At 37.8% G+C, this 24,292-nt stretch overlaps 1 protein-coding gene across 4 annotated transcripts in view; it reads right to left on the bottom strand.

Annotated features, from left to right (window-relative positions):
- Positions 1–24,292, bottom strand: part of ARK2N (arkadia (RNF111) N-terminal like PKA signaling regulator 2N) — a 64,990-nt gene that overhangs the window by 7,397 nt on the left and 33,301 nt on the right. For 3 of the 4 annotated variants that reach the window (XM_080572293.1, XM_080572295.1, XM_080572294.1), the window contains 3 exons: positions 21,116–21,937; positions 3,864–4,046; positions 414–540 (listed from right to left, as the gene is read on the bottom strand). In XM_080572293.1, the coding sequence (XP_080428419.1) occupies positions 414–540; positions 3,864–4,046; positions 21,116–21,839 (1,034 nt within the window). In that variant the 5' untranslated portion in view covers positions 21,840–21,937. Of the gene's footprint in view, positions 1–413; positions 541–3,863; positions 4,047–12,829; positions 15,651–21,115; positions 21,938–24,292 lie in introns of those variants that run through there. The other variant, XM_080572296.1, reaches the window with a different exon arrangement.

Raw genomic sequence — 24,292 nt, 5'->3', positions numbered from 1 at the left:
AATTATTTTGGTTTATGTATTTGCATATTCATACTATGCACTTAAAAACTGAATTCCTAACAATGTTTCCCGACGTGGGAAACACTGAGAAACACTGAGAAACTTGGTATCTCAACATTTAGTATTTTAATATATCATATGTTTAGCCTGCTGATGTTTGATAGGAAATCACAAGCTTAATCTAAATACATATGACATTGATAACCATTCTCTAGAAAACCATTCTGATAACACCATAACAAGCAGAATAGAAAAAACAAGTGCAACGTTTGCTACCTTTTGGGCATCATTCATGGATGATAACCAGTGAAGTGGAAGTTACCATTTTTTAAATTAATTTTTGCAGCATAGATATTCTGATAAAATTAAAAGAAATATTAAAACTGAAAAAAGTAAGAAAAAGGAATTCATACCTGGCATGTTCCTGAACTCCAACAATCTCTACTTCACTATCAAGAGAGGCAATATTAATTTCTTCATTGATCTGGGCGTTACCAGAAGAGGTTTTGTCACTTGCAAGGAAGCCTGGATCCAAATGACCTATGGAAAGGAAAAATGCAAACACAATGTTTAACAGCTTACATGACTCAGAAATCAGCTGGAAAAGGAATTTCTAGATCTAACCCCCCCAAAAAATGAAATACCAAGATCGGGAAAGGTTATTAGATCAACTTAGCTAACTTTCAGTTCTTTATCAGATACAGGATGATCACTGGATTTATCCTATCTCAGTAGCTCTAGTGATGGTGTTATCACACAAATGTGAGAAAAGACATACCATTGTGTCAGGAACACTTCTCTGATTTAGGGGTAATTAGACTTTCCAACTGTTATTTTACAATAATTCTGAATTAGCCTGCACCTAAACCTCTTCAAAATAAAGCAAGATGACAATCTATTGTCAATAAATCAAACCCAGTGACACTATGGGAAACAAAGCCTACAGGATGGATGGAAACACCACACACCCTGAGGAAACAGAAATGTTGGTGTCAACATTTTGTTCTAAACTAGGAGAAGACAGAAGAAAACAAAACTATCATTTTCTGGTCATACTGCTTCACATCTGCTCTAATATTATTACAAATACTTGAGAAAAAAAATCTTTTCTTTGTAGCCTCTATATAAAGCACTGTTTTATTTTATTTTAGTTTTTATTACAGCTCCTCAATAGCTATCCAGTTCATCAGTTTGTCAAACAACAAGTCCTTTCTAAACATAAGAAGTGTGGCAGGTTTTCGGTTTTCTGCCAAGTACTGCTGAGTACTTCACCACAATTAGTGAAATTGCATTGTGAAACATTATACTTGCACAGAAAACACAAAATAGACAAAACATTTTTTGTTTTATAGAAAATAAACTAATTCAACACTTAAAAGTATAAAAATATATACTTTTATTGTCTCTCTTTAGCAGCAACCTGGGAGAAACAGGGCAGCCTTGAAGACGAGACTACCTACTTCTTGGAAACAATTCCCGCAACTGCATTACACATGGGAAGAATCATTTGTAGAGCAGGAAAATTTGAGATTATCTGAATATATTATCTATATCTAGTTTGACTGGACACTTCCTCAAAGATAGGAGGAGGAGGTTGCAATAATCATCTACAGAACTCTAAAATTTAGTGTGCAAACTACAGAACTGATTAAACCCCAAGGTGGACCAAGAGGACACAAAAAGAAGAAATTAATCTTAGAACATGTGCCGGGAAGACTTTCTAATTGAAAATACTCAGAAACACTTGAAATACTTGGAAAAGATGGAAGCAAAATAGAAGGACAGAGTATGTTCACTGCTTCTGGAAAGCAAAGGCCCTTGGTGCAGCATCGGAGCAGGGCTGGAAAGGGAAGGAAATCCATGTGCTGCAATGGGCCTGAAGGAGGAGTTTCCACCTCACAACACAAAAAAGATTTTAAGCTGAACTTAAAATAATAGCCCAGGCAGACTTTTCCTAACATTACAGTTCAGCTGAACATTTCTTGGCAAACATCACTGACCGCCATAAAGTCCCAACTCCAAATATTTGCCTATACACAAAGATGTGATAGTGTGTCCCAGTAAGATTTTTCACTTAGATAAACTTTATGGTGTTATTTTCTCACGGGAACACATATTTTAATGCATGCTAAACTAGATACTGGCTTGAGATTAATTTGGAAAACAGAATTTTCAAATCTTACATCTGCTTTCCAAATGTGCAGTCTTAGGCATGGTAAGAAAAGGCCAGCACTGACAAATGTAGAGCCAGAAATGTACTAGAGGTACAAGGCTCTGAGGCAAAGTATACGCAGCGAAAAAAAAAAAAAAGAAAAAAAAAAGATTCATCCTTTCAGATGCTTTCCCAGCATGAGGAATAAATTAGTCTGGACATGTTCCCATTGGTTCAAGGATAAAGAAGTTTTTTGAAATTATCTAGGTACCTTGCAACCTCATCCTTGCAAAAGCAAGTGTCCTTGGATATAGGTAGAAGGAGGGATGACAAATTTCTACCTGCATCGCTCAACTGTACTCATAAGAGGCAAGCAGAAGGAAGCTTGGTAAGAAACGTTCACTTTTTATTTCTTTACATTCCTTTCTTTCTACTAAAGTACCAAATCATTAGTGCTATGTAATAAAGTTAATTTCAGGTGTTCTACTTTTTTTTTTTAATCACTTAATAAAGGAGTAGGCTTGTGAGCCTACTATCCTGCAAACAACAGCAGTGAGCTTGGAAAACACAGGCTAGCTTCAAAAAGGCTGGAACATCATCCGGCCACAGAGCATAACGAAGATAACATAACAGAGATTCTCACATTCACGTAACGGAAACGTCTGCTATATAGTAATGGAACAGCTCTTTCAAAATCTGCTACGTACTTGTATTTCTTTAAGCCTGATAGACACAGAAAAGTAGCTCTGAGCTACCAGGAGACTTCCAGTATAGGTGCCTTTTGGCAGGCTTACATTTAAAAAACAGAGTAAAACAAAAAACTTCTCTGCTCCACCACCACAGGCAAGACTCCATGTCTTATGCAGTTAAAATCGTAACCATATATCAAAAATGAGTGGCAAGGATGCTAATATATTGGCACTTGAGGATACAGGGTGAAGTCGATAGGAAATATTCCCCATTAGCTCCCTGCTTATATAGCTCTCCCCCAAGATACAGGAACATCTCGTGTTAATGCTCAACTCTTTTGCTAGTGAAGTGTTGCAAGAAACAAGTGAAGCTGAGCAGTTTTTATGAAGCCTCCCACAGTATTCCTGCTCTTGCTTTCTTGTAGGAAATTTCTTTTTAGTCTCTTGATGTGAAGCCCACTTACCAGCACTTTTTCACCCTTCATCTTTATTTGATGTTGGTATGTCCAGTTTTCTAGGGTATGTTAAAAAATACAGGTGGCATATGGAAATAATTAATGCTTGTATTTTAAGGAAATAAAAAGAGAGAAAAAAAAGACATACAGAGACATAGACAATTACAATAATTAAAATAAGATTATGATTGGTTTACTAGCTAGTGGCATGGGTCATCAGAATCAACCATTCAGTAATAAGTTTAGCTCACTCTCATTAGAGAGGAGGAAAAAAGAAAAGAAAAAAAATACCTATTTTCCAAGAAGTAATTAGAGGGAAAGGAGGAAAAAGAATTAAGAAAATTAGTTTCCAAAAAAATACATTGCAGGAATCTTTGCCAATTTTTACCAGTTGTATGTTGGAATAAATGTCAGACATTTTCAATTAGCTCCTATACTGCTTTATTGCATAGTCCATACAAGGTGCTTTTAAAGCCATATAAATTACAAAGATATTGAAAGGACGGAAGGCAGAGACAGTGGCCAAGATGATGGAATGAACATCAGAGGAAGGGAACTTCAACAGACCTGTATCAGCACTCAGCTCATCTAGCAGCCCTCTGGTTCTCCAGGTAGATCCCGAGTCTTGATTTCCTAAAGAATTATTGTGTTCTTGAACTACTGCAGCCGCCAACAGATTGTCCACATTTACCACTTCTGGGTCCGAATTTGTGTCTGATATATCATAATGAGCTACAACTGGAGGTCTATCTGCAGAAGGAGAGAAAGGCAGCAGTTGTCAGAAATCAGCAAAAGACACCTTAAAAAGTATAAATAAGTTGTTTAAGGATTAAGCTCCTAGCGAAGCTCTTAAAAAAACTATAAATTGTATCAATTATTGCACTTCAGTTAATTAACATAGTCTGAGATTACAGAGACATTTTAAACTTGCATACACAGAAAACACAAATGTGAGAAAAACACAGTTATGAATGTATCCGTTATTTGTGCATTATCTTTCACATTAACACATAACAGCTCCATATCTGACAATGTTACATTTACAGTCCTAAAAGGATAAAACCTTCAGTTTAAAAGAAGAAATAATATGTTACAGGACATTAAGTTTTGGCAAGACATTTAACTAGAGAATTTTACAAAACTCAAGTGACAGCTTACATTACTTTAGGGTTGATTGAATAAAGCTAACTTTCTGATATATCTGAATCATTAAACTGTAACTGTTACAACAATTTAACATTAGGCAAGCTTCCTTATGTAATAGTTATCTGTCAGGGATGGAGGGATTTTTCAGAAGTGCATTTTTTTTGTTTGTTTTTTGTTTTTTTTTTTAAGATCAAGAACAAGGAAGGAAACTATAGTGTGCAGTGATAAATATGCTTCTTTTTGGTTTTTATGATTACCATATGCACCTTTTGCCACCAAAGTGAAGGGGGAAATAAGCAGAGAGAATTGCTTACATGATTCTGAAATCTCTACTGAGGAAAAACAAAATGATATTTTTGGTCCATTTTATTAGGATAGAATATTTCCTTTTTGAAAAACCCCTATAATTTGGAAGCATACTAGAAACAGAAGAGGCTCACAGAGACCTCAAATTCAAGACAAGGATTAATTTGGAAGCAAAGAGAGAATAGCTAAATATCGTTACACTGAAAGGATGCACATTTTAATTCAAATACCTTGTCTCAGATAGCAACTACAGCTTATCGATTCAGAGTGGGTGAAAGTGCTTAGAGTTCTCATTCCTCAAGTGCTAGAATGAAAACTTGGTTTGGGCTAAGACTTTAGCCACAGAAAACAGTACAAAATGGAAAAATGGCCAAAGCTCAGCTGCTTTCCTCATGCAACTGCACAGCTCCAAAGGAATGCTGGCAGCTGAATGTCTGAGGGACTTTTTCATGACATGATGTATCAGTCATATGGGACACTAATAACGTGTTCAGAAAGACAGGACCTTCAGAGTTACTGAATGACTGAAGAAATTTTTAAAATTCACAAAGAATAAAAAGAAAAAAGTTTCAGGAAAGATTGGTCTCATTGAGAAGTAACTGATGTCTGTTGTTGAAGACAAAGAATGCAATGAACTAAAAGTTTCTAGGTCTCTGAAAAGCTGTTTCTACTCAGGTTTGCTTGTGTGACTCGGTCCCTGAAACATAATTCAACACAATATCCTAAGAAATGCCTGTTCTGGGATTAGCAACACACTTCATTAAAGAGTGACCATATTGCTTAAGTTGTACTAAAGATCAGTTTTGCAACAAGGTATGAAAAAATTCACAAAATATTTGAGATCAGACCTGCCTCCAAAACAACAATTTCATAAAACAACGTTATATTACAAACTTAAAACAGACCCAACAAAAATAAATGAGTAGTTAAATGCTAATGTATTAAAGACCAAACTGTTCACAACATGAAACACTGATGATTATGACTAGAAAAGAAATCCTGATAATTAACTGAAAGGCAATCTTTTGCTTTTGAAAAGGCAATTGCAAAATAATGGCACTCCAAGTTCAAAATTAAGCTGGCTGATGTTCGGTTAATTATTTGTGCAAGCTGATGATTTATTTACATGCAGAAGTTACAAGTGGACTGAATCACGAGAGGAACGTTTTCTTTCAGTCTTATCATCAGAGTTCAGCATGAACATATATAATGTGATCTATAAAAATAAACAGTTGAGTGCAGAAGATACGAGGGTCAAGTACAATATTGACTATTTGACCATTTTTACAATAGGTTATCTAAAATTTCAGGAGCTGTGTACTATTCCTTCAGGTCTTTGTTTCTTTAGCTTCTTGCTAAGGTCTCCAAAAGAAGCAGCGATATTTGATTTAGATAGACGTGTTTACACAAGTAAAATTGTATTTGGACAGAAGGCACCAATAGTCTCAAGTCAAAATTGTACCACTCCTACATGTATAATCATGCAAAAATGTATAATAAATGTATATACATGCAGAGTGATTCTCATCACCTACCCATAGAAATAACTTGTGTGAAAGTCTTCATCAGTAGGAAATACAAGCATAAACTTGTTATCTGTAGCTCCACTCTTGTATCTTCCACACTTCCAAACAGCACACCTTATAACTTAGCTTAAATTTAGTATACATCAGACAAAAATATTTTCAATATAATTTACATACTGTAATTATATTTGTCAGCGTAACAGCCACCAATTTAAAGATCTGGAAAAACAAAGCTGACTGTTTATAAAGCAAGCACAGCAGAGGTCTCTGTGCTTTTCTCAGCCTTGCCTTTCAAAACCAGATTTGGAAAGGAAATCCAAATGCACCTATCACCAGCAAGCGGCCAACACGGCCAAGGTAACAAGCCCTAGGATTCTCAGCATGAATAAAAGAAGAAACAAGCAAGAAATGCTCACATGTGTTTAAAAAAAAAACAACAACAAAAAAAAACCAGACATAGATGACAACTAGATGAAAGTTGCAGTAGATGTATATCAAAAAATCCTCTAAAATAGCTCCAGCCCCCAAAACCCGTTTCCCGTTCAATAGCAGGCGAATGGGGCAGGAGGGATTAAGCTTGGGCACAGTGCGACGTGACCAACTGAGGGCGTGATGCAAAGTGACTGCGGGGTACCGAGAAATAAAGACAACTGGCTTCAGCTAGGAAATAAGGAGTTAAAAAGACTTTCACGATGAAAAGGATCAACTAAAACCACAGTCACAACTCTTATCGGCTTGTCTTTGTGATAGAGCTGCTCCTTGCAGTAACTGACTGTAAAAGGATTTCGAAGGAGAAAAAGAGACCAAAACAAAACCATGGCAGGATCACAATTTAACGTAGCACAATTAGGAGGTTCCCTACTCAGTAATTTAAACAATGTCTTTAGGAAAAATCACATCTTCTGAGAACCCAAGGTAGCTGGAAGTCTTACATTTCACTGGTGATAATTTATTTACTGGCTTTAATTTATTACTAAAGCACTAAATGCTTCAAAAAGACAAGGCTGAAAGTTAATAAGTACCAGCAGCAAAATACAGCTGTTGACACTTAATGTTAACAGGGGGAGGGAAAGACTGCAAGGATTTTTTTATTATTTTTTTAAAGAATCTGGAGGCAGAGGTCATCACAGGGACAACGCTTCCAAGCATCCAATTTCCCCTCGATTTACAGAGCCCATCAAAGCTAACTCCACTCAGGACAACCAAATTAAAAGCCACATGCACAAAAATCCAGGTCCACACAAAACAAGCTTAATTTGCAATGCAGCAAATTCAGTCGTTTCCTATTTGCTAGCCACTGCCATGCTTTTCACAGAGCCACATCTCCTTTTATCCCCCAACTCATGATAACAGCAGCACAAGCAAAAAGGGGGAACCAAGTGTAAAAATCCAGCTGTGCGTTAAAAGCAGCAACCCTAGGAGAAGCACCATTCCTTACCTTTGTGCTGAAGCAGCTGCTTAGCAATGCACAATGTACCCGGTAGTCACTTTGGTTGTGAAACAAAGGGAAAGCTAGCACAACCTGAATGGGGAATTTACTCCTTCAAGTCATTCTCCCTCTTCAGCTTTCATAAATTTAGGCACGGAGACCCAGCTCGCTGCCCAAATGTCCTCCCTCTGCAGCCAGAGAGGGGGACTTTGGGGGACGGGCAGGCTGAGAAGGCTAGGGGCTCACATCGCAGCCCCTGGCATCGCCTCCCTCCCTCCTGGCCTCCCCAGCACGCGGGATTCAGTCCGGCACCGGCAGGGCACCCATCTCCGGCACCAAAACTGCACGGAAAGATCAGCTCCAGCCCTAGGGACGGGACTTACACCGAGTACTTTATGCGCTTAAATTCCCTCCAAGTAAAGGAAAAAGACTGAAGGCTCCAGAGGACTGCCCTGGCTGAAGTCAGTCCAAAATTCAAAGCCTAATTCTGGTGGTTAGAGTTGCCCTCTGGAGCTAGCAGTGTCTTTCCAACGAGGAGACGAGGAGCCTCATTTAGGTGTGAACAGCACCGCAAGCTCTCAAATGCACAGAAGTGTACAATAACAACAGCAATTGTAATTGCAGCGCTTTATTCTTAACAAAGCTTTCCATTAGTGATCTCAGCCAGGTGGTTATTAACCTCCTTTTGTCTGTGGGGGAAACTGAGGCATGCAGAGATTTGCAGCTTGCTCAAGGCTAACAAGCAGGGGAGCTGAGCTGAAATGAAAACAACACTCTCCTCAAATTACCGAGCTATTTTTAACTGGGAAATTATGGAGGAGTTTAAAAATAGCATTTGGGAATGTTTTCTTGAAACGTGCAAAAGCTGAAAAGGCAACACACTGAGGTACCCAGGTACTCGTGAGCCTAAAGAGCCATGGACTCAGCTCTTGGTCTTCTTTAGGAATAAAGGCATTGCTCTGTTTTATGCCCATCCCAGTACTCTGAATTAAATTATTGTTTTGATATAGTAAAAACGACTACTGAGATATTTTAAAAGAATAAAAAGACCCAAGAACACCCTTCATTTATACCTCGCACAAATTTAAGAGATAACTGACTTCAAGATTAAGCAAAACATAGCATGGACTTTAATAACCACATAAATAATCGCTCAGATAATCACTACGCTAATCAACGCAAACAAATTTTGGGTGCCAAAAACTAAGATCTAGAGGATTGCATCCTAAGTGACTTGCTGAAATAGTTTTACAGTAGATAAATCAGTAACTTCCACCTAAACAGGATGGCTTCATGTATGACTACAGGCTGAAGCAACCACTTTTTTTTGTTGTAGATAAACAATACAAACCTGCTATTATTTAAGACATGATCCAGAGCTACAGCTAAAGTAGGCTCGGTTCAGATGGCATAAATGATCTGAACTCTAAAACATTCCCAAAGGAGGGTGGGGGGCAGGAGACCTTTGCTTTTTTATGTTGTTTAGCAACGTGAAACACTTCATTACTATTTATGTTTATTTATTTATTCCAGGTTACAGTAGTTACATTTCAAAATTTACAGGGTTAGGCAAAGAATACATGGTAAATACAATAAAAAACAATAGTAGTGTAACAACATTCTGCCTAAAATCATAAAGTGAACAAAAAAAAATTGATGAATCCATTTTCCTCACAGTTTCATTCATTTCACACAGTACAGCTTTTTTTTAAAATATATATATAATAATAATAATAAAATAATAGAAACCAACATAATCAAATGAGCATCTGTTCTCAGACTGGATCATTTATAATATATCACACCAGAAGAGATCTCAAAAATTCAAGTCTTGCTGATCATCATTCATTCTTTCAGGCTTTTTGATGGTCTGATGGAAAATATCTTGGATTTGTTTTACCAAATTATACAGAGAGACACAATAGTTATTTTCAATGTGCGTTAAGCAAAGGCACATGAAGCATGGTTGTGCACTGAGAACAGGAGGAAATGCACGATGTCTGTTGCACAACAGGACTCACTGTCGCTGGTGCTACTTAATGACTGCTTAATTGTGGAAGCAGACATATTAGCCAGATCTCTTCCCCAGTTTTACTTGGGAAAGGTGTATCAGGAGGGAATTGAAAGCATCACACAGAGCTATGACCACAAAGTCTCCTGTGGAGGCACAACTTACATTAGCGAAAGGCAGGCAAACAAGGGCAGGCTCACCCCACCAGAAGCATCACGTTTTTGGGAGCACGAGCTGCATCCTCCCACGGTGAGCTGCTACAGGCTTGATGAGACGATGCGAAACTCCTGATGGTCCGGACTAACCCCTGCTCCATTGGTCTGAGATTTAACAGAGTGCTCAAAATCGGGTTTAATTTGATCTTGTTCTCCATGTGCCTTCGCTTTGCTGATCCAGCACCATGAGATTAATAAAATTTGTGAGAAAAAACGGTTTCTAGCAGCATGTTTTGCAAAGTACTGTCCATCTTCATTAATCAGCCTGAATATTTAGCTTCTACAGTACTAATTGCACAGCGCGTTTGTTCGAATGCTTCCAAACACAGCTACAGTGGTCACAGTGCAGACCTCGATCGTTTTAAAAAACAAACATCAACTCAGGGAGCCCCATTTACACACCTTTATCAGGCAAAGAGTCCCCTTAATGTAGTCTCTGACCAAAACCTGCAGAAAGTTCATTTTAATGAAGTGAAATGCCAGCTCCACTGAAATTAGTAGAGGTTTTCTACTGGTTTTAATAGGGCTAGGATTTAATTTCTAATGCCCTTGAGATAGCACTTAAAGACATTTACAGTATGTGATACAGAAATAAAAAATATATATTAACAAGAAAATGCAGTGATAATATAAATATGTTTCGATTGGCAAAATAACTGCCCAACCTAATCCCAGCCCATTTAAGTTAAGATTGGTCCTCCAGTCTTAACTTTAGCAGCTCTGACAAAATAACCAAACAATCCTGCACAAACACTAAAAGACACCGTGAACTTAAAAATAAATAAATAATAATAATAAACAGATGCATATTTCTACCTGAATTATTTTGTCCTAATGCTGTTAGAAATAACGAAAATCAGTATACCTGAAAGGTCTAGGATTTTATTTTTATTTTTTGCCTTTTTTTCCCATTTAGTTACTTTTCCAATAGACTGTTTTAAGGCTCACTGCCTTGACTTGAATTTGTTTTATGCTGTGTGCTACTTGATTTTTTTTCCCTAAATAAGCCCTGAAAATTCATTTACTTTGTTAGAAGCATGTGAAGTAAAGCCCCTGACTCAGCTAAAATGATATGTGCCAAACTTGGGGATTGCCTGTAGCTCTCAAAGCCCTCTCAAGGGCAGAAGGGGCACGAGTGCTCGGCCCCCCAGACCTCCAGGGGCTTCTGCGTTGGGTCCCACCCTAGGAGCAGATCCTGTAATGTTTCATTCATCGAATCGACAGTTTGACATTTCGTGACATTTCAGTTAAGCCTTTCTATAAAGACTCATTTGCACCTTTATAAAAACATTAATGAAGTAGCTGTGTTTCGCCTCCTACTAAATCCTGACTCTGTGGTCAATTGAATGGGTGTTCAATTACTCCCATGCAGAAAGTTTTGCCACATTGAAAACATAATTCAACATTAAAAATGGCAATGTAGAAACCTGAATAGGCCAGTTGGGTTTACATTGGCACCATTTACACTGGAGTTATCCCAGTCTACGCCAGCTGATCTGACCTGACACATCTACTCTTTCAAAAACATAAGACCACAAGTAATTATTTACTTAAGAAATCAGAACGTGTCTTTAATCCTTTCTGAAGTATAAATCTTAGGAAAATTATACAAACTCCAAATCATCATCTGTGATTCTCCATACCTGTGCAAAAAGTCCTACTGATTTCTCCTCTACGTGTTAAAATCAATTATTTTGAAGCAATTTTTTGAGATGTGAGCAAAAACATACATTCAAAAATCTATCTCCAGGTTCAAAAGCAAGAGTTTCCTCTTGATACAGTTAAATAAGGCTGGACTACTTTAATGCAGTACTAAATGGATGAGATTAAAATTTATGTTAAAATTTCAGCTGAAGAAATTCTAACTCCCTGAAAGTTTCTAGTCAAAGCCCTTTGAAAATGAACTTATAATGGAAACCAGGGTAAACTCAACTGTAGTCAGACACTACAGCAAAAATACTTCCATTTTTCCAGGAAATAAAAATCTCTGAAGTTACCTATCAGGAGTCCAGAAGTCTGTCTGCTCAAGGAGACACCTGTGAAGTCCAGACTCCTTGCAGCACGGTGCCAGGAGGCTGCCTGCCTGCAGCACGCTGCATCCCTCAAACCCACGCTACAAAGCACTCAGATGCTCCTGCTGAACCTGCAACTGCCATCCTCAGGGGGGTCACAGCACCCTGAACAGAAAATGTGGGGGTCCCCTGTCATCTGGAAGGAGATGCATACTCCCACACGGGGGACACGCTGAGGGAGCAGATATTCACCTGTGTCTGCCGACACATACTTCCACCTCACAGGAGCAGAGTTACAACAGCTGAAGCTCTGGCTCCAGCTTTGGGGCGAGTGAAAGGAGCGAGCGAACAAAATATTTACCATTTCCAAAATCATTTTCCTGTGCGAGAGCAATGGCTGTATTCTTAATACTAGGAAGCTTTCATGGAGAAAATGAGTTCAAATTACATCTCAGATAAACTATCCCCTCAGCCTTCTGGATGCCTTTCAATAAATTGACCCTAATATTATTACAACTTTAATTGTCTGCTTGTTCTTTCACATTTATAGTTGTTTGCATTAAAAAAATAAAATAATAATGGATAAAAGTGTTGGAGAGTTTTTATTTTTACCTACAGTAACCAAATGCAAATTATCTATTAATTCACTAAATTATTTCAATTCTGCTTTGTTATTGTTTTGTTTTTAAAGAAAAAAAAGATTACCTAACCAAAGCATTGAAGGTTGGCAGAAATTTCACTGGCTAGATCCCCAAAGTTATTATCCATTTATGAGATCAGTACATAAAAGTCAGTTTAAGTCTAAGAGAAAAATAAGCTCAACTGATCCCCTTACACAATTTGTTTTGAAATACCTAATTGCTCCATATAAACTGTTTTATAAAAAAAGGCTAAGAGCATGCTTACAGACATACTGAGTTAAGTGATGCCTACACATTAAAAGAAACCAGTCACTGCAAAAAGCTGCTTCTGCATGCATGGGAATGCTTTGTAAAGTTGTCATGCTTTAAAATATGCTGCTCTTATCATCAAGGTATATAATATCAAATCTATGAACAACAGAAGGATTTTTTTTCATATCAGCAAATTATCTTCCCTGAATGACCTTACATTTTAAGCAGATAAGTTTATTAAATTGTAATTAAACATAACTCATTTAAAGTTTACCTACAGTTAAGTTAAAAATACAGACAAATTCAGATGAGGGAGTCATCTTGTAACTTCATATCAAAATCTTTGCATCAAAATTAAGCATGAAGGTGATATGATCTGTATAGATTTTATTCCAGTTCTTAAAAATTTTCTCCTGCATAGTCTTTCAAACCATTACTCTGAAAATAACACAGCTCTCTAACCTCTTTTTCTTTAATGAAGGCATCACAAATTTAAAAAAAAAAAAAAGTCTGGGCCAAGAATAATGTTAAAACACCAGTGATAGTATTATACCGAGAATAAAAACATTTCTTGAATTCCTGTTACAGGTTTGATCTAAAAGCCACAAATTGATGGAAAATCTCCCACTGACTTCAGGAAGGAAGAAGTTAGACCTACAGAAGATACAGTGGTTACTTCCAAAAGAAAGAGAATGAATTTGACTAAAATAATTAGAAAAAAACAGAAGTGACTGATGTTTAAAAGACAAAATAGCAGAGCCAAAAGATACCTATAGTGTTCTCTTTACTTAAACTATGCTTATGCAAAGAATTTCAATTTCCATTATTAAAATTTTGATTTTATTTGCATTAGAAACTTTTAACAAGTTCTAGCTGATGAGAAGTATACATTTTTGGTAGCTATGGAGAAGTTACTTCACACGAAGAAAGGCCTTACTGGAGAGGTGAACAAAAATCCCTGTGCGTAGTAGCAATAGTAAGAATTAAATAGAGGTTTCTAATATACATTTTAAATTAATTCTACTTCAAACATCACAGTTTCAAGCCTGCCTATTCAGGATAACTATCAGTATAAAAAAATCCACACAATAGCAAGTTCTTGCATTATTTAAATGAAACTAATGCTCTGGCATTCCCAGTCACGAGTAAATAATGATTTCAGCGGCATTCCAATGTGGTTCAGAAGAAGCTCTCGCTGTCTGACCAAGAGCAGCAAACCATACCTCCTGACCACCACAGTGCTTGCTAATCTGCCTGTCAAACCTTTGTTTGAATGAATTCCTGTGCGAAGAATCAATCCATCCAGCGACGGCTACTTATCTTAGGACTGACACCACTATTTTTATCCCAGCACGAAGGATTCAGTTTGATCATATATATATAAGGAAGCAGCAGTGCTCTGTATGCACAGGTCATGCATGCGCACACATGTCCTCTGGATGTGATTCATCTCGCCTAACTTTAGCTAAAGTTATCTCACCTAAACTATTTAGAAGGGGAGTTTGGACAACTGATGGAAGAGAAAGACGCCACCAGGAGATATCCTCTATAGGTTCTTCTCTTTCCAGAGATCTGCAGAACAGCAAACTAGACACCTAAAATTAGAGGAGATGATTTCCACCCAAACTGAACACATATATATGTATACATGTGCTTATTTGTGCACACAGTGTAAGACAGCTGCTTCCATAAATATGCCATATGCAAGACAGCAGTGACATTAATAAGAACTCTGGACAGAAAATGAACTACTAAATGGGAGACAAAAAAAATCAGTTGTGCACATTGGTTATATATAGCTAAATCTTTAGGACAAGCTCATTTATTACTTCTACCTAAAAAGGAAGAAGAAAAACTAATGTGTGCCATGTTCAAGCTGCAGAACTTGGGAATGAACAGAGTTAAGGAAAAGTTATGGGTCTGTATCTTGTCTGGATCTCTAGGGTACATCTTTAAATATAAAACTTATTTCCTTATATAAATGTTTTAACATGCAAAAAGAGCATTTGGATGAGTAGTCTAAATGCTCCTGTTGTAGCAAACATAGCTCTTAAATACCTTTTGGGGTATTTAAACAAGGATTCTAAGTTATATTTTCCCAAGTCAGGTGATGAAAGCCTACAGTGTTTCCCACTCCCCCCTCCCTTTAAAGGTGTTTTATGTGTGCACATGCACATGGGTATATATATATTTTTTTAACTACATATATATTCTCTATAAATTAAAAAAGATACCATGGTAATCAAACCCAGAAGAGAAAAACAAAACAAATATATATGAAGAGAAAAGCAAACCTTGTTTTTAGCATAATCCAAAGTAACATCAAAATTGCAAAGATAGGAAATATATATATATTTAAGTTTACGATTGATTCAGATCAGGCTCTGCAATATTCCCATTCTCTGGAAAGATAGCTGGAAAATTGTTAATAAAAGTCGCTGGAAACTCTAACATAGCATCAACATTTTGATAGCCCATGTAAGAATTAAACGACTGCTGTGGAAGTACTTGGCTATCAGGCATCTGTATGAATGCCCCTGACTGTGTGGTAGGGGGGACTCTTTGGCCAATTAGTTGCATTTTAGGTTCCCTGGGCTCCAGTTGTTGCTTGCTTTCTTCATCTGTGTCAAGACGGGTTAGCTTTTCTATCCACATGCGAAATTTCTCCTCTGTCTGCCTCTGCATCTCGGCAAAGCAGTTCATGGCCTCTTCCAGGACATTGCCTATGCAGTTCCTATCCCATACGGTGCCCCTGTCAAGCAATCCTGGAATTTCCCTGGTCGCTCCTCCAGATCCCCCAGCACGACTGAAGCCAGCTTTAAAGACATTGAGGCCATTTGATAAGACATCATTAAGTAAGAACATAATATTGTTTATTAAGGCACGTTAACTCAGGAAAATAAAAATTTTCTAATTGTGTCCCTTGGATATGACATTGGGGAGGAATTAGCAAATATTGAATCAACCAACTGTATTAATGTTAAAATAAACAATATTTTACACTCACTGAAGTTATCATAAATTTTGGCTTCAAAATTATTTTTATTCTAGAATTCTCAGACAGTCACAAAGTCTGTCACAAAGGTCTCATTTGTTTTATAAATCAAATTAGCCCAATTCCCTTGCAATTTCAGTTTTGAATTCAACTGAAGGAATCTGAAACATCATGCAACAAGCGGCTTACTTCTGTTAAGCTGTGGTCCAAGATGCCACTGTTTAAATGATAAAACTGAATAATTATATGCATTTTACTTAGCTACTCGAACCCTTTTATAATGGACATACACAAAATCGTACACAAATTACAGAGAAAACGGCTGAAGCAGTGACTGCAGCCTCTAAAGCAGCCAAGCCCAGATCTTACCACTCTTGGTTTAACTTTGGAAAAAACACTGCACACCAACGAAGAGAATACACGACACAAACACATAGACACGAGCACAAAAAGATACACGGACACTGTGCTAATACATGGGGTGAAAGAAGCTTTTGTTAGGTCTGATAGCAAAACCCAGCTCCATCAGAGGAATAACCCACAGATCAGGTCAGCGTGACAATGCTTATGCCAGCAGCACACCTCGCAGACTGCAAGCATGCCCTTAACCTCCAGAGCCAGCGGCTGGCCATGTGGCATTTCTCACGTTACTCCTTCTAGCCAGTGCTAAAAACAGGCTGGGCATAGCTGGAAGGAGATTTTTCTCCGTCCATCCATCAAAATGATGATTAACGTGACTTTGGGATTTTCAGGAAGAACTTCAGCAGCAAGAAGATAAGGCCATGTATCTTACTCTGCTTGTTAACAAGAGAAGGCAGTGCTATCTGTATTTTTAAGTTTAAAGTTCGCTTGGGAATCCTCTAGGAAGCATCAAAACCCCAAGAAGGTCAGGCTTTGCACCTATTTGAGAAGTAATAACCAACGTGTGCATGCTGTCCTAACACAGGAACGTCACCTAAGGTAACTCCACGAGACAAGCATCACAAACTACACAAAGCAGCTATATAAACTGACAATTTAGTATGTAAACACGAAACTTGTGGGATTCTAGCTTAAGAACAACAGAAAATATCTTAAGAATGAGAGAAATCATTGCACAACCTAAGCATAATTACTAATAAAAGCGTAAGGCACTAACTCTTTAATTGGATTCCACTGAGCACACAAAATTACAGTATCAATTAAACAATACATTCTTTTTAGGAGCTATTTAAATGAGGTATACATAAGACCTTCAGTAACAGCTAAACAAAGCCTGGGATTACTCTCTTACTTTCAAGCAGTAGCAATGCTACCAGTTGAGGGACAAAGACTTTCTATTAAAAACCCTACTTTTGAAGTCTCTCTCAGACAGTCTGGAAATTCATCATTCAGGTCCACTGCCCAAAAATAAATCACTTTATAGTAACTACCTTCCGTCTCTTTGATGGTATTTAACTAAAAATAATTAAGTAAAATGGTACCTTTTTCCTAAAAAGTGGTTCCTTTTGAACATTCAATGTCTTTTTCCCCCTGAAAAAAGTATTACTTCTGTTCACATACTCCTAGTGTTGAACACCCAACATGGTTCTATTTACTCTTCTTTAGTCAGGGATCTTATCCCAAGACAAAAGGACTAAACAGCAGTGTGACTTCCACAAATTTAAGAGTTTTAAAGTTTTAACTGCAATTTAAATAAAAACCACTACTGACAGTGATATGTGAGATACAATATAGCCAGGCTTTTAAAGTTAAGAAGGAATTAGCACAGTCAAAGCTGACAAAACTGTTTTGTAAACTAAAGAGACTATATACTGAAATATACATTACCCTGCAATGTCATTTTAAAAAAGGCATCATTCATAGTATATCTACAATTTACAGTAGCAGCAAATCAATCTGCTTCAAAGGCTTCCCTTGCAGTTCTACTACTTATAATGTCTTACTCAATTGTCATTTACTGGTGGCATTTGGTGTTTAAAAAAATAAGTCTAAAAATGCATTTCTATTATATTAAAAAGCTAGCATTTATCAAATTGGTCCCCTTGCTAACTGCAAGCTTGCAGCTCTACAGTTTTAGAAGTTACACCAAGACAGTATCACCTGCAGAACAGCACCTATGAAATCCCCGTTGTCTCCTTATGGTATCTGTTAAGTACTACCCAAATAATGACCACATCCAAAGTCATTTAATTTAGGAAACCAGACACCATAACAGTTAAGAAGGCATGCTGCATCTTCACTGCAATCAGCATTGGTGGATGACACCTAAGCATTATGCTACCCTGCCCTTCCAAAGGGGGAGCTGACTGCAAATCACTCTGATTTTTCCCTACTCTAAAATTTGTCATTCTGTGTTCCTCCAACAAAATTCACCCCTTGCAAGATGCTTCAGCCAAGGTCTGTGCAATATCCTCAGGAGGAAATAAACTGGCTCAGAGTCCCTCACACGCATTGTGCTCCTCTCTTCAGATTTCTGTGTATTAAAAATCCTTTTTTTCTTTTTTAAACAAATGAGCTGCAACATCTTTTTCAAGATCAGTACTTCAAACTTAACAGACTTTTGAAAGCCTAAAACATGAGTCATCCCTATTTTCAATTCAGACCTCTTCTTGAGTTGTAGAAAGCACAATGGCAGTGAAAGGACTTTTTTATATTATATTTGTATTTTTAAAAACCCTTTCCTTCTTCCAAAGAAAAGTGTTTACAAAGAAATAAATATTGATTTCTAGACTTGCTCTCATGCCAATATCATTTAGAGTTAACTTGCATGATCAAATCTGAAAGCATTTAAAGGGAAATCTTTCAATAGCAGCAAGTCTAGCAGAACCTATTTCAGGACTCAAAGATCATCCTCTTATGCCCAAAGTGAATGCTATCTATTATTTGTTACAGCATGGTAAAACCCTACTGCCAACAGAGAGGCTCAATCATTAAGATATAAGAAATTATTCCTCCCCTGCAGTAACCTGCAAAAATCATGGCATTAAATGAAATAAAGAGCCCCAACTGCTTGAGTCAGTGAGAAAATTCTCAGTAGCATCCACGAGGTTTAGGCTGACCCTGTATTTTCATGTTTCCAGCAATGCTTCGCTACCCTGTATTATCTTCTATTTGTTCCTTCACTAAATTTTGAGGATGCTTAGAGCATATCGCTAAGCACACAAAAAACAGCTTTCTGTTCAGGAAAACAACCTAAGCTAAGCACTTTGCCCGTCCCAACAAGAGGGCCCACGAACCTGTCACTGCAGGGGAGCGCTGGGAGCCCCCGGACCCGCAGCTCCCCAGTGCCTGTGAAGCCCGCAACAAGCACAGGGAGCGTTTTTGGCCGCCCTTGTCCCATCTCTGCAGGGGATGGCTTTCCCTTGGACTAGCAGACTGTTTCCCACAAACCAACATTGTTTCTGTTTAAAGGAAAACCGCAATCTGGCAGGTACATGTTGTGCCTAATTCCAGAAGGACTGCTCAAATGTTTTGATGCCTTAAATGTAATTCAGTGCCAGGTGGGTGATAGGAGCTACCAAATAAAAAATAAAGGTCACTGTTCTCCAGGATGGGTTTTGCACTCCCACATCTTGCAACCCAGGTAAAATCAGGCATTGGTTTAATAATCATTAAATCTACAGGTTCTTCCATCCACTACAATGGGACCTTTTCAATGCATACCTCTCATGGCGAGACCTGGAGCTCAAATACTGAGGAGCCAATTGACACAGAAAAGTACCCTGAAGTGCCTCCAGATCTCAGCACTGCAAGTCAGAAATCTAGGCAGATCTGAAAATACCAGGTGGTACCTTTCTGGGTCACAAGGTACTTTATAACTTCATTAAAAAATGAAAACAATATACCCTGGGGGATTTTGTACTGGGGGTGAGTGGGTTGTTTTGGGAGTAGAGGGGCTGAGCTGTCCAAAACTCAATGAAAGAAAGTTTTCTTCCACAGGCTTTATATTAGGTCTTAATTGCCCAGCAAAGTGTAAATATAGTAAATAAAAATGCACAGAACTATGAAAGCTAGAGGTCTGGTAAAAATAATTTTAGAGTCTCTATTAAAATTTTACTGCACAATAATTATAGGAGGATTATGCCTTTCCCAGACTTTCCAATAAACATTAACTTCCTTTGTGCAACCTGCTTCCTAGCAATATGTGGGAAAAGTGCCAGTTCTCCTGGTGGCAGAACTGCTCACCATAATCAAGCCAGTTAGAACAGTGATCGTTATTTGTAAAATCTGATGCAAATATTTTAAATAACTCTATTCTAGCAAACATTAAATCAGAAACTTAAGATTAATTATTGCAGTTTTCCTTTCAATCTTCTTGCCTTACATAAGCTTATCTCCAAAAAACTTCTAGCACAGAAGGCAAAAAGACATGTAACCCAGTAAAAATTGGCAGGCCAAAAAGTTTATTTTTATGTGATTTTATTTTTGATTGCCATATGATGGTGGTTCTATGGTATAATATTCTGCAAGAGTAGTTCACACAAAATCCTGTCCATGGCACTTGGGCTAATAAAACAACAAAGACTCAGCAGACAAGAAACTTGAAGAATTCATCTTTCTTTCTCTAATAAAATCATAAGGAAGCCCCTATAATTTGCTGCCTTCCATCTTTTAACATGGATGTGTGAGAAAATTAAAAATATAGAAATTATAGATCCTTATGACATAGGAAAACAGTAACAGCTCTGTCTAAAACGCTGAAAATTTAGATTTGGAAACAGCTTGGGCACCTGTGTAAACAAATTCGTAATTCTGTCCCAAAATAGGTGACCAGCAGCAATCTGCAAGAATTTACAATAAGGCTAAGTAGGTTTGCATGCACTGAAACGGAGAGCTGAAAGCACAGTGTAAGTGCAATAGTGAACAGGGCCTTACTATAACACAGGCAAGAGGTATGCCGTGTTACTTCAAACACAGCTGCAGAGCTGTGGTCTTAATATATTAAAGCAAAGCTGGCCACTTATCTTAAGAATGTATTTATTAGATTATCACAATCTAATGGGATTTAACAGCACTGACAGGAATTCATATAGGCTTACAAAGGAAGAGATCTGAAAATTCCAGAATTCAAAAATAGTCTTTCCTCCGATTTACCATTTCTACGCTTTGTTGGCGTGCAAAAGTGCACTGAAACCTCAGAACAGATTTTACAATTTGCCCATATCTTGTTAATATACTGCAGTCTTCAAATTTACAGAGCTGCAGTTCTCCTGGTTTTTCTCAAGTGTCACTCATCTAATTTAGCATGACAGCTGAGAAACGATGTCAGATGTGTTACAGTTCAGTTTAAAAAACATCCTCTACCTGGTATCTCTGCAGTGATTGTCTTGCTGCTCCCTGAAACCTCTTCATCTTCATCTGATGAACTCGTGCTCGAGTCACACGTCAGGTCACTATCACTGGTACTGCTGTCCTGTAGCAGGTTGTACTTCTTGCGAGCAGCTGCCTCCCGCTTCTGTCTTAACAGCCGGATTCTTTCTTTGTGCTTTTGGCTTCGATGACCTTTTACCTTGGTAACTCGACCATTCTGCTTATCGCTAGACTGTCGGTTTTTCTTGGCAGCCATTGTTGAAGTTTCACTTTCGGACCTGGATCGCCTGGATTTCCTCCCAACTGCAGCCCCAGACACCCCCGAAGGGTCTCCCTCAACAGCAGCTTCAGCTTGACAGGGCTCATTCTCTTCTGTGGAAGACAATGTGTCTGAGTCAGCCAAATGCCCACTGGAAGAAGGGGAAAGCATGCAGTGGTTAGAAGAGTCACTCTCATAAACTCGACCATCCGTTGGCTTATCACTCTCCATGGATGCCAGCTGAGACTCCAAGGAGTCTCGCCTCAGTTCCATCAGTAAGCAAGGCATTGAAGAGAGCACTGCAGAGTCTGACGCAGCAGGCACACTGTCCTTCTGAGGATGTGGCTCCAGTTCTATAGGTCCGTCTTCATCAGGAGTGGTCTCCTGCTTCTCAGAAGCCTTTAGAGGAACTTCCAAATTGAGAAGTTCTTCTGCTTTTCCCACTGCCTCCATCTTCATTTCAGAACACCAAGGTTCTCCTGGTCTCAAAGCATGGAGCACGCGGTCTGGAAGATCAGATATGGTCAACTAGATATGGTTTTCAGCAACACAGCAGCCTGCACAAGAACAGAACAGTAAGAATCATTTACCCAAATAACTCAATCAATTTGTTGCTTTCAATCACAGAGAGCATTGCTCAGTACCATATTGTTTTTTTTATTTACTTTTTCCACGTGAACTCATCCTGTTACACCAATCTACTCTTCCTTTTACATGCTTATGAAAAACAGCACTGGAATCACAGGAAACATTTCTCATCTCACTAGATCAAAACAAATCAGAAAACAAAAAATATTTATGAACTTTTCCTTTATAAAGATTTAAACTAGTGCATTATAAGCAACATATGCTAAACTTCTTTACCTAGACCTTTAAACATTTTAATGAAGAACTTTAGCACTTATAAACAAAGCCAGAGTGAAAACTCCCAGACTTGTAGCCATCTGCCTGGACAGCCCAGAACATCGTTCAGTTTCCATATTTATGAGAAATCTCTTTGCAGTTGATCAGGACTCCAAACTTTATAATCTAATGTTTTTATGATAATTTACAAACTTACAGTACCAACATGAGCCATGCGTAAAGACGTATCAGGAGCATCTAAAACACCATTCAGTGCTCCTTGAAAGGCTCCCGTACAAGTCCTGGTTGTATGAGAACCTACAGGCTGACGTAGTTTCTCTTAAATCTGCCAGGAAAACAGCATCAAATAGTATGGGCTGCAAGCAACAAACAGCATCCACCCACACCGCTATTTTACTTCAAATTATAATTTAATAAATTGCATTGCTTCAGCACAAGTACAAAAAAAAAAAAAAAACAAGCTATTTTTCTGATTAATAACTTGTACATTATCAACTAAGCAGCACTTAGAGCACCTTCAGGGATTTTATAAAAAAATTTTAGCAGTACAACATTTATCATTTTATCTTAATTTTTCACACTGCCTTCAACCCAAGTTTTCATTTGGAACTCAATGCAAGAAAAAAGTGAAGGAAGTTCTTAGTCACCACATTCACTCATAGATTAATTGTGTGGAACAAATGGTTCATGGGTTTAGAAGTACAGAAAACAACAAATTTATGGCAGTTCAAAAAAAAGCATAGACACGTAAGGAAAAGCAATATTAAGCTTTACTATTTTAAAACAGCACTTTTGCAGACAAGGGCAAATAGGACTTGAGCAGCCTAAGAGAGCATGGGTGGTACAGAGAGATTTTTCTATGCCCTGACAATCCTTCGTGTTTCCCCATCTTGCCCAAGCTGCCTGTAAGTGAATGCTGCTACCTGTAGTACAGAGTAAGGCTTCCCTGGTTCAGGAAGATGCTGTGAGAAGCTCAGGGTTGTGCTGTCTGCCCTAACCCACTTTGAAACTTCACTTTCAAAAGAATATTAAAATAGAGGTCGTGTCTCCTTCAGGCAAATGAATGAAATGCTGGATGATGCAAGGGATTTATGAAAATAAATATGGGAAACACCAGTTAAGGAAAGAAAACTTAGTTAAGACAACACAAGAAAGGCATGGGTGACATTTCTAGGTATAAATACGAAATAATAAATACTAAATACGAAAAAGGAAACAAAAAACAAGTAGAAACACCGTTTCACATAAAAAAAAAGAATAGAATAAGTTTAAAATAAAGGAAAAAATCTATATATAGAAAAATGTTTCCAATATTTGCACTGAGAAAAATTCTCTTGAAATCAGCTTAAAAGAAGAACTTCTGGAGATGGTAATTTAATGTATGTAATAAATATCACGTAAGAGACCATTTATTTACCAGGCCACAGCGCAGTATCAACAAACCCACATGATGAATACACCTTTGAGATAACCGCATCCCAATGCTGTAATAAAATCATTATTTCTACATATTTCATCTGCAAATCTACATTACCAAATAATTTTCCTAGGAGACATGAAAGTGAAGCAGAGATTTGATGAATATATAACTCTTGGCAAGCCATTCACAGTGGGCTTTGCACTGTATCTGCTAGTGCAACTCCCAGCTTTTGCTGTGGTAATACACTTTGAACAGAAAAATACCCTTCCAAGGAACTCTGAAATGTGATTTCTGCTCATGCAAGAACAAACTTGGTTGCTCAAATACATACAGAAAGAATACTAACCTGGCCAAAAGAACTGCATTTTAAAATTCAAGCTAGTAACTACAGAACAGCTTCTGCACCCTTCACCCTTTTAGTTAGGGGAGCCCAACGCAGAGCTAAAGGGTGGCCCAAATGAACTAGGGATTTTTTTCTTGCAAGTGTCCTACCCAGGAACATCATCTACTCACAGCCCCCAAAGGGAATATAAGGACATCAGTACTTGACGTCCCATTTCGCTGGTCTATCAGACAAAAAAAATTATGTTTCATCTACATGCTGTGACCTTGCTGAGAGTCTAAATCC

The sequence above is a fragment of the Anser brachyrhynchus genome (genome assembly GCF_964034855.1).
Source record: "Anser brachyrhynchus genome assembly, chromosome: W".
Classification (NCBI taxonomy): Eukaryota; Metazoa; Chordata; class Aves; order Anseriformes; family Anatidae; genus Anser; species Anser brachyrhynchus.
Note: the sequence above shows the minus strand (reverse complement) of the source record. Positions and strands in the feature narration are given on the sequence as shown.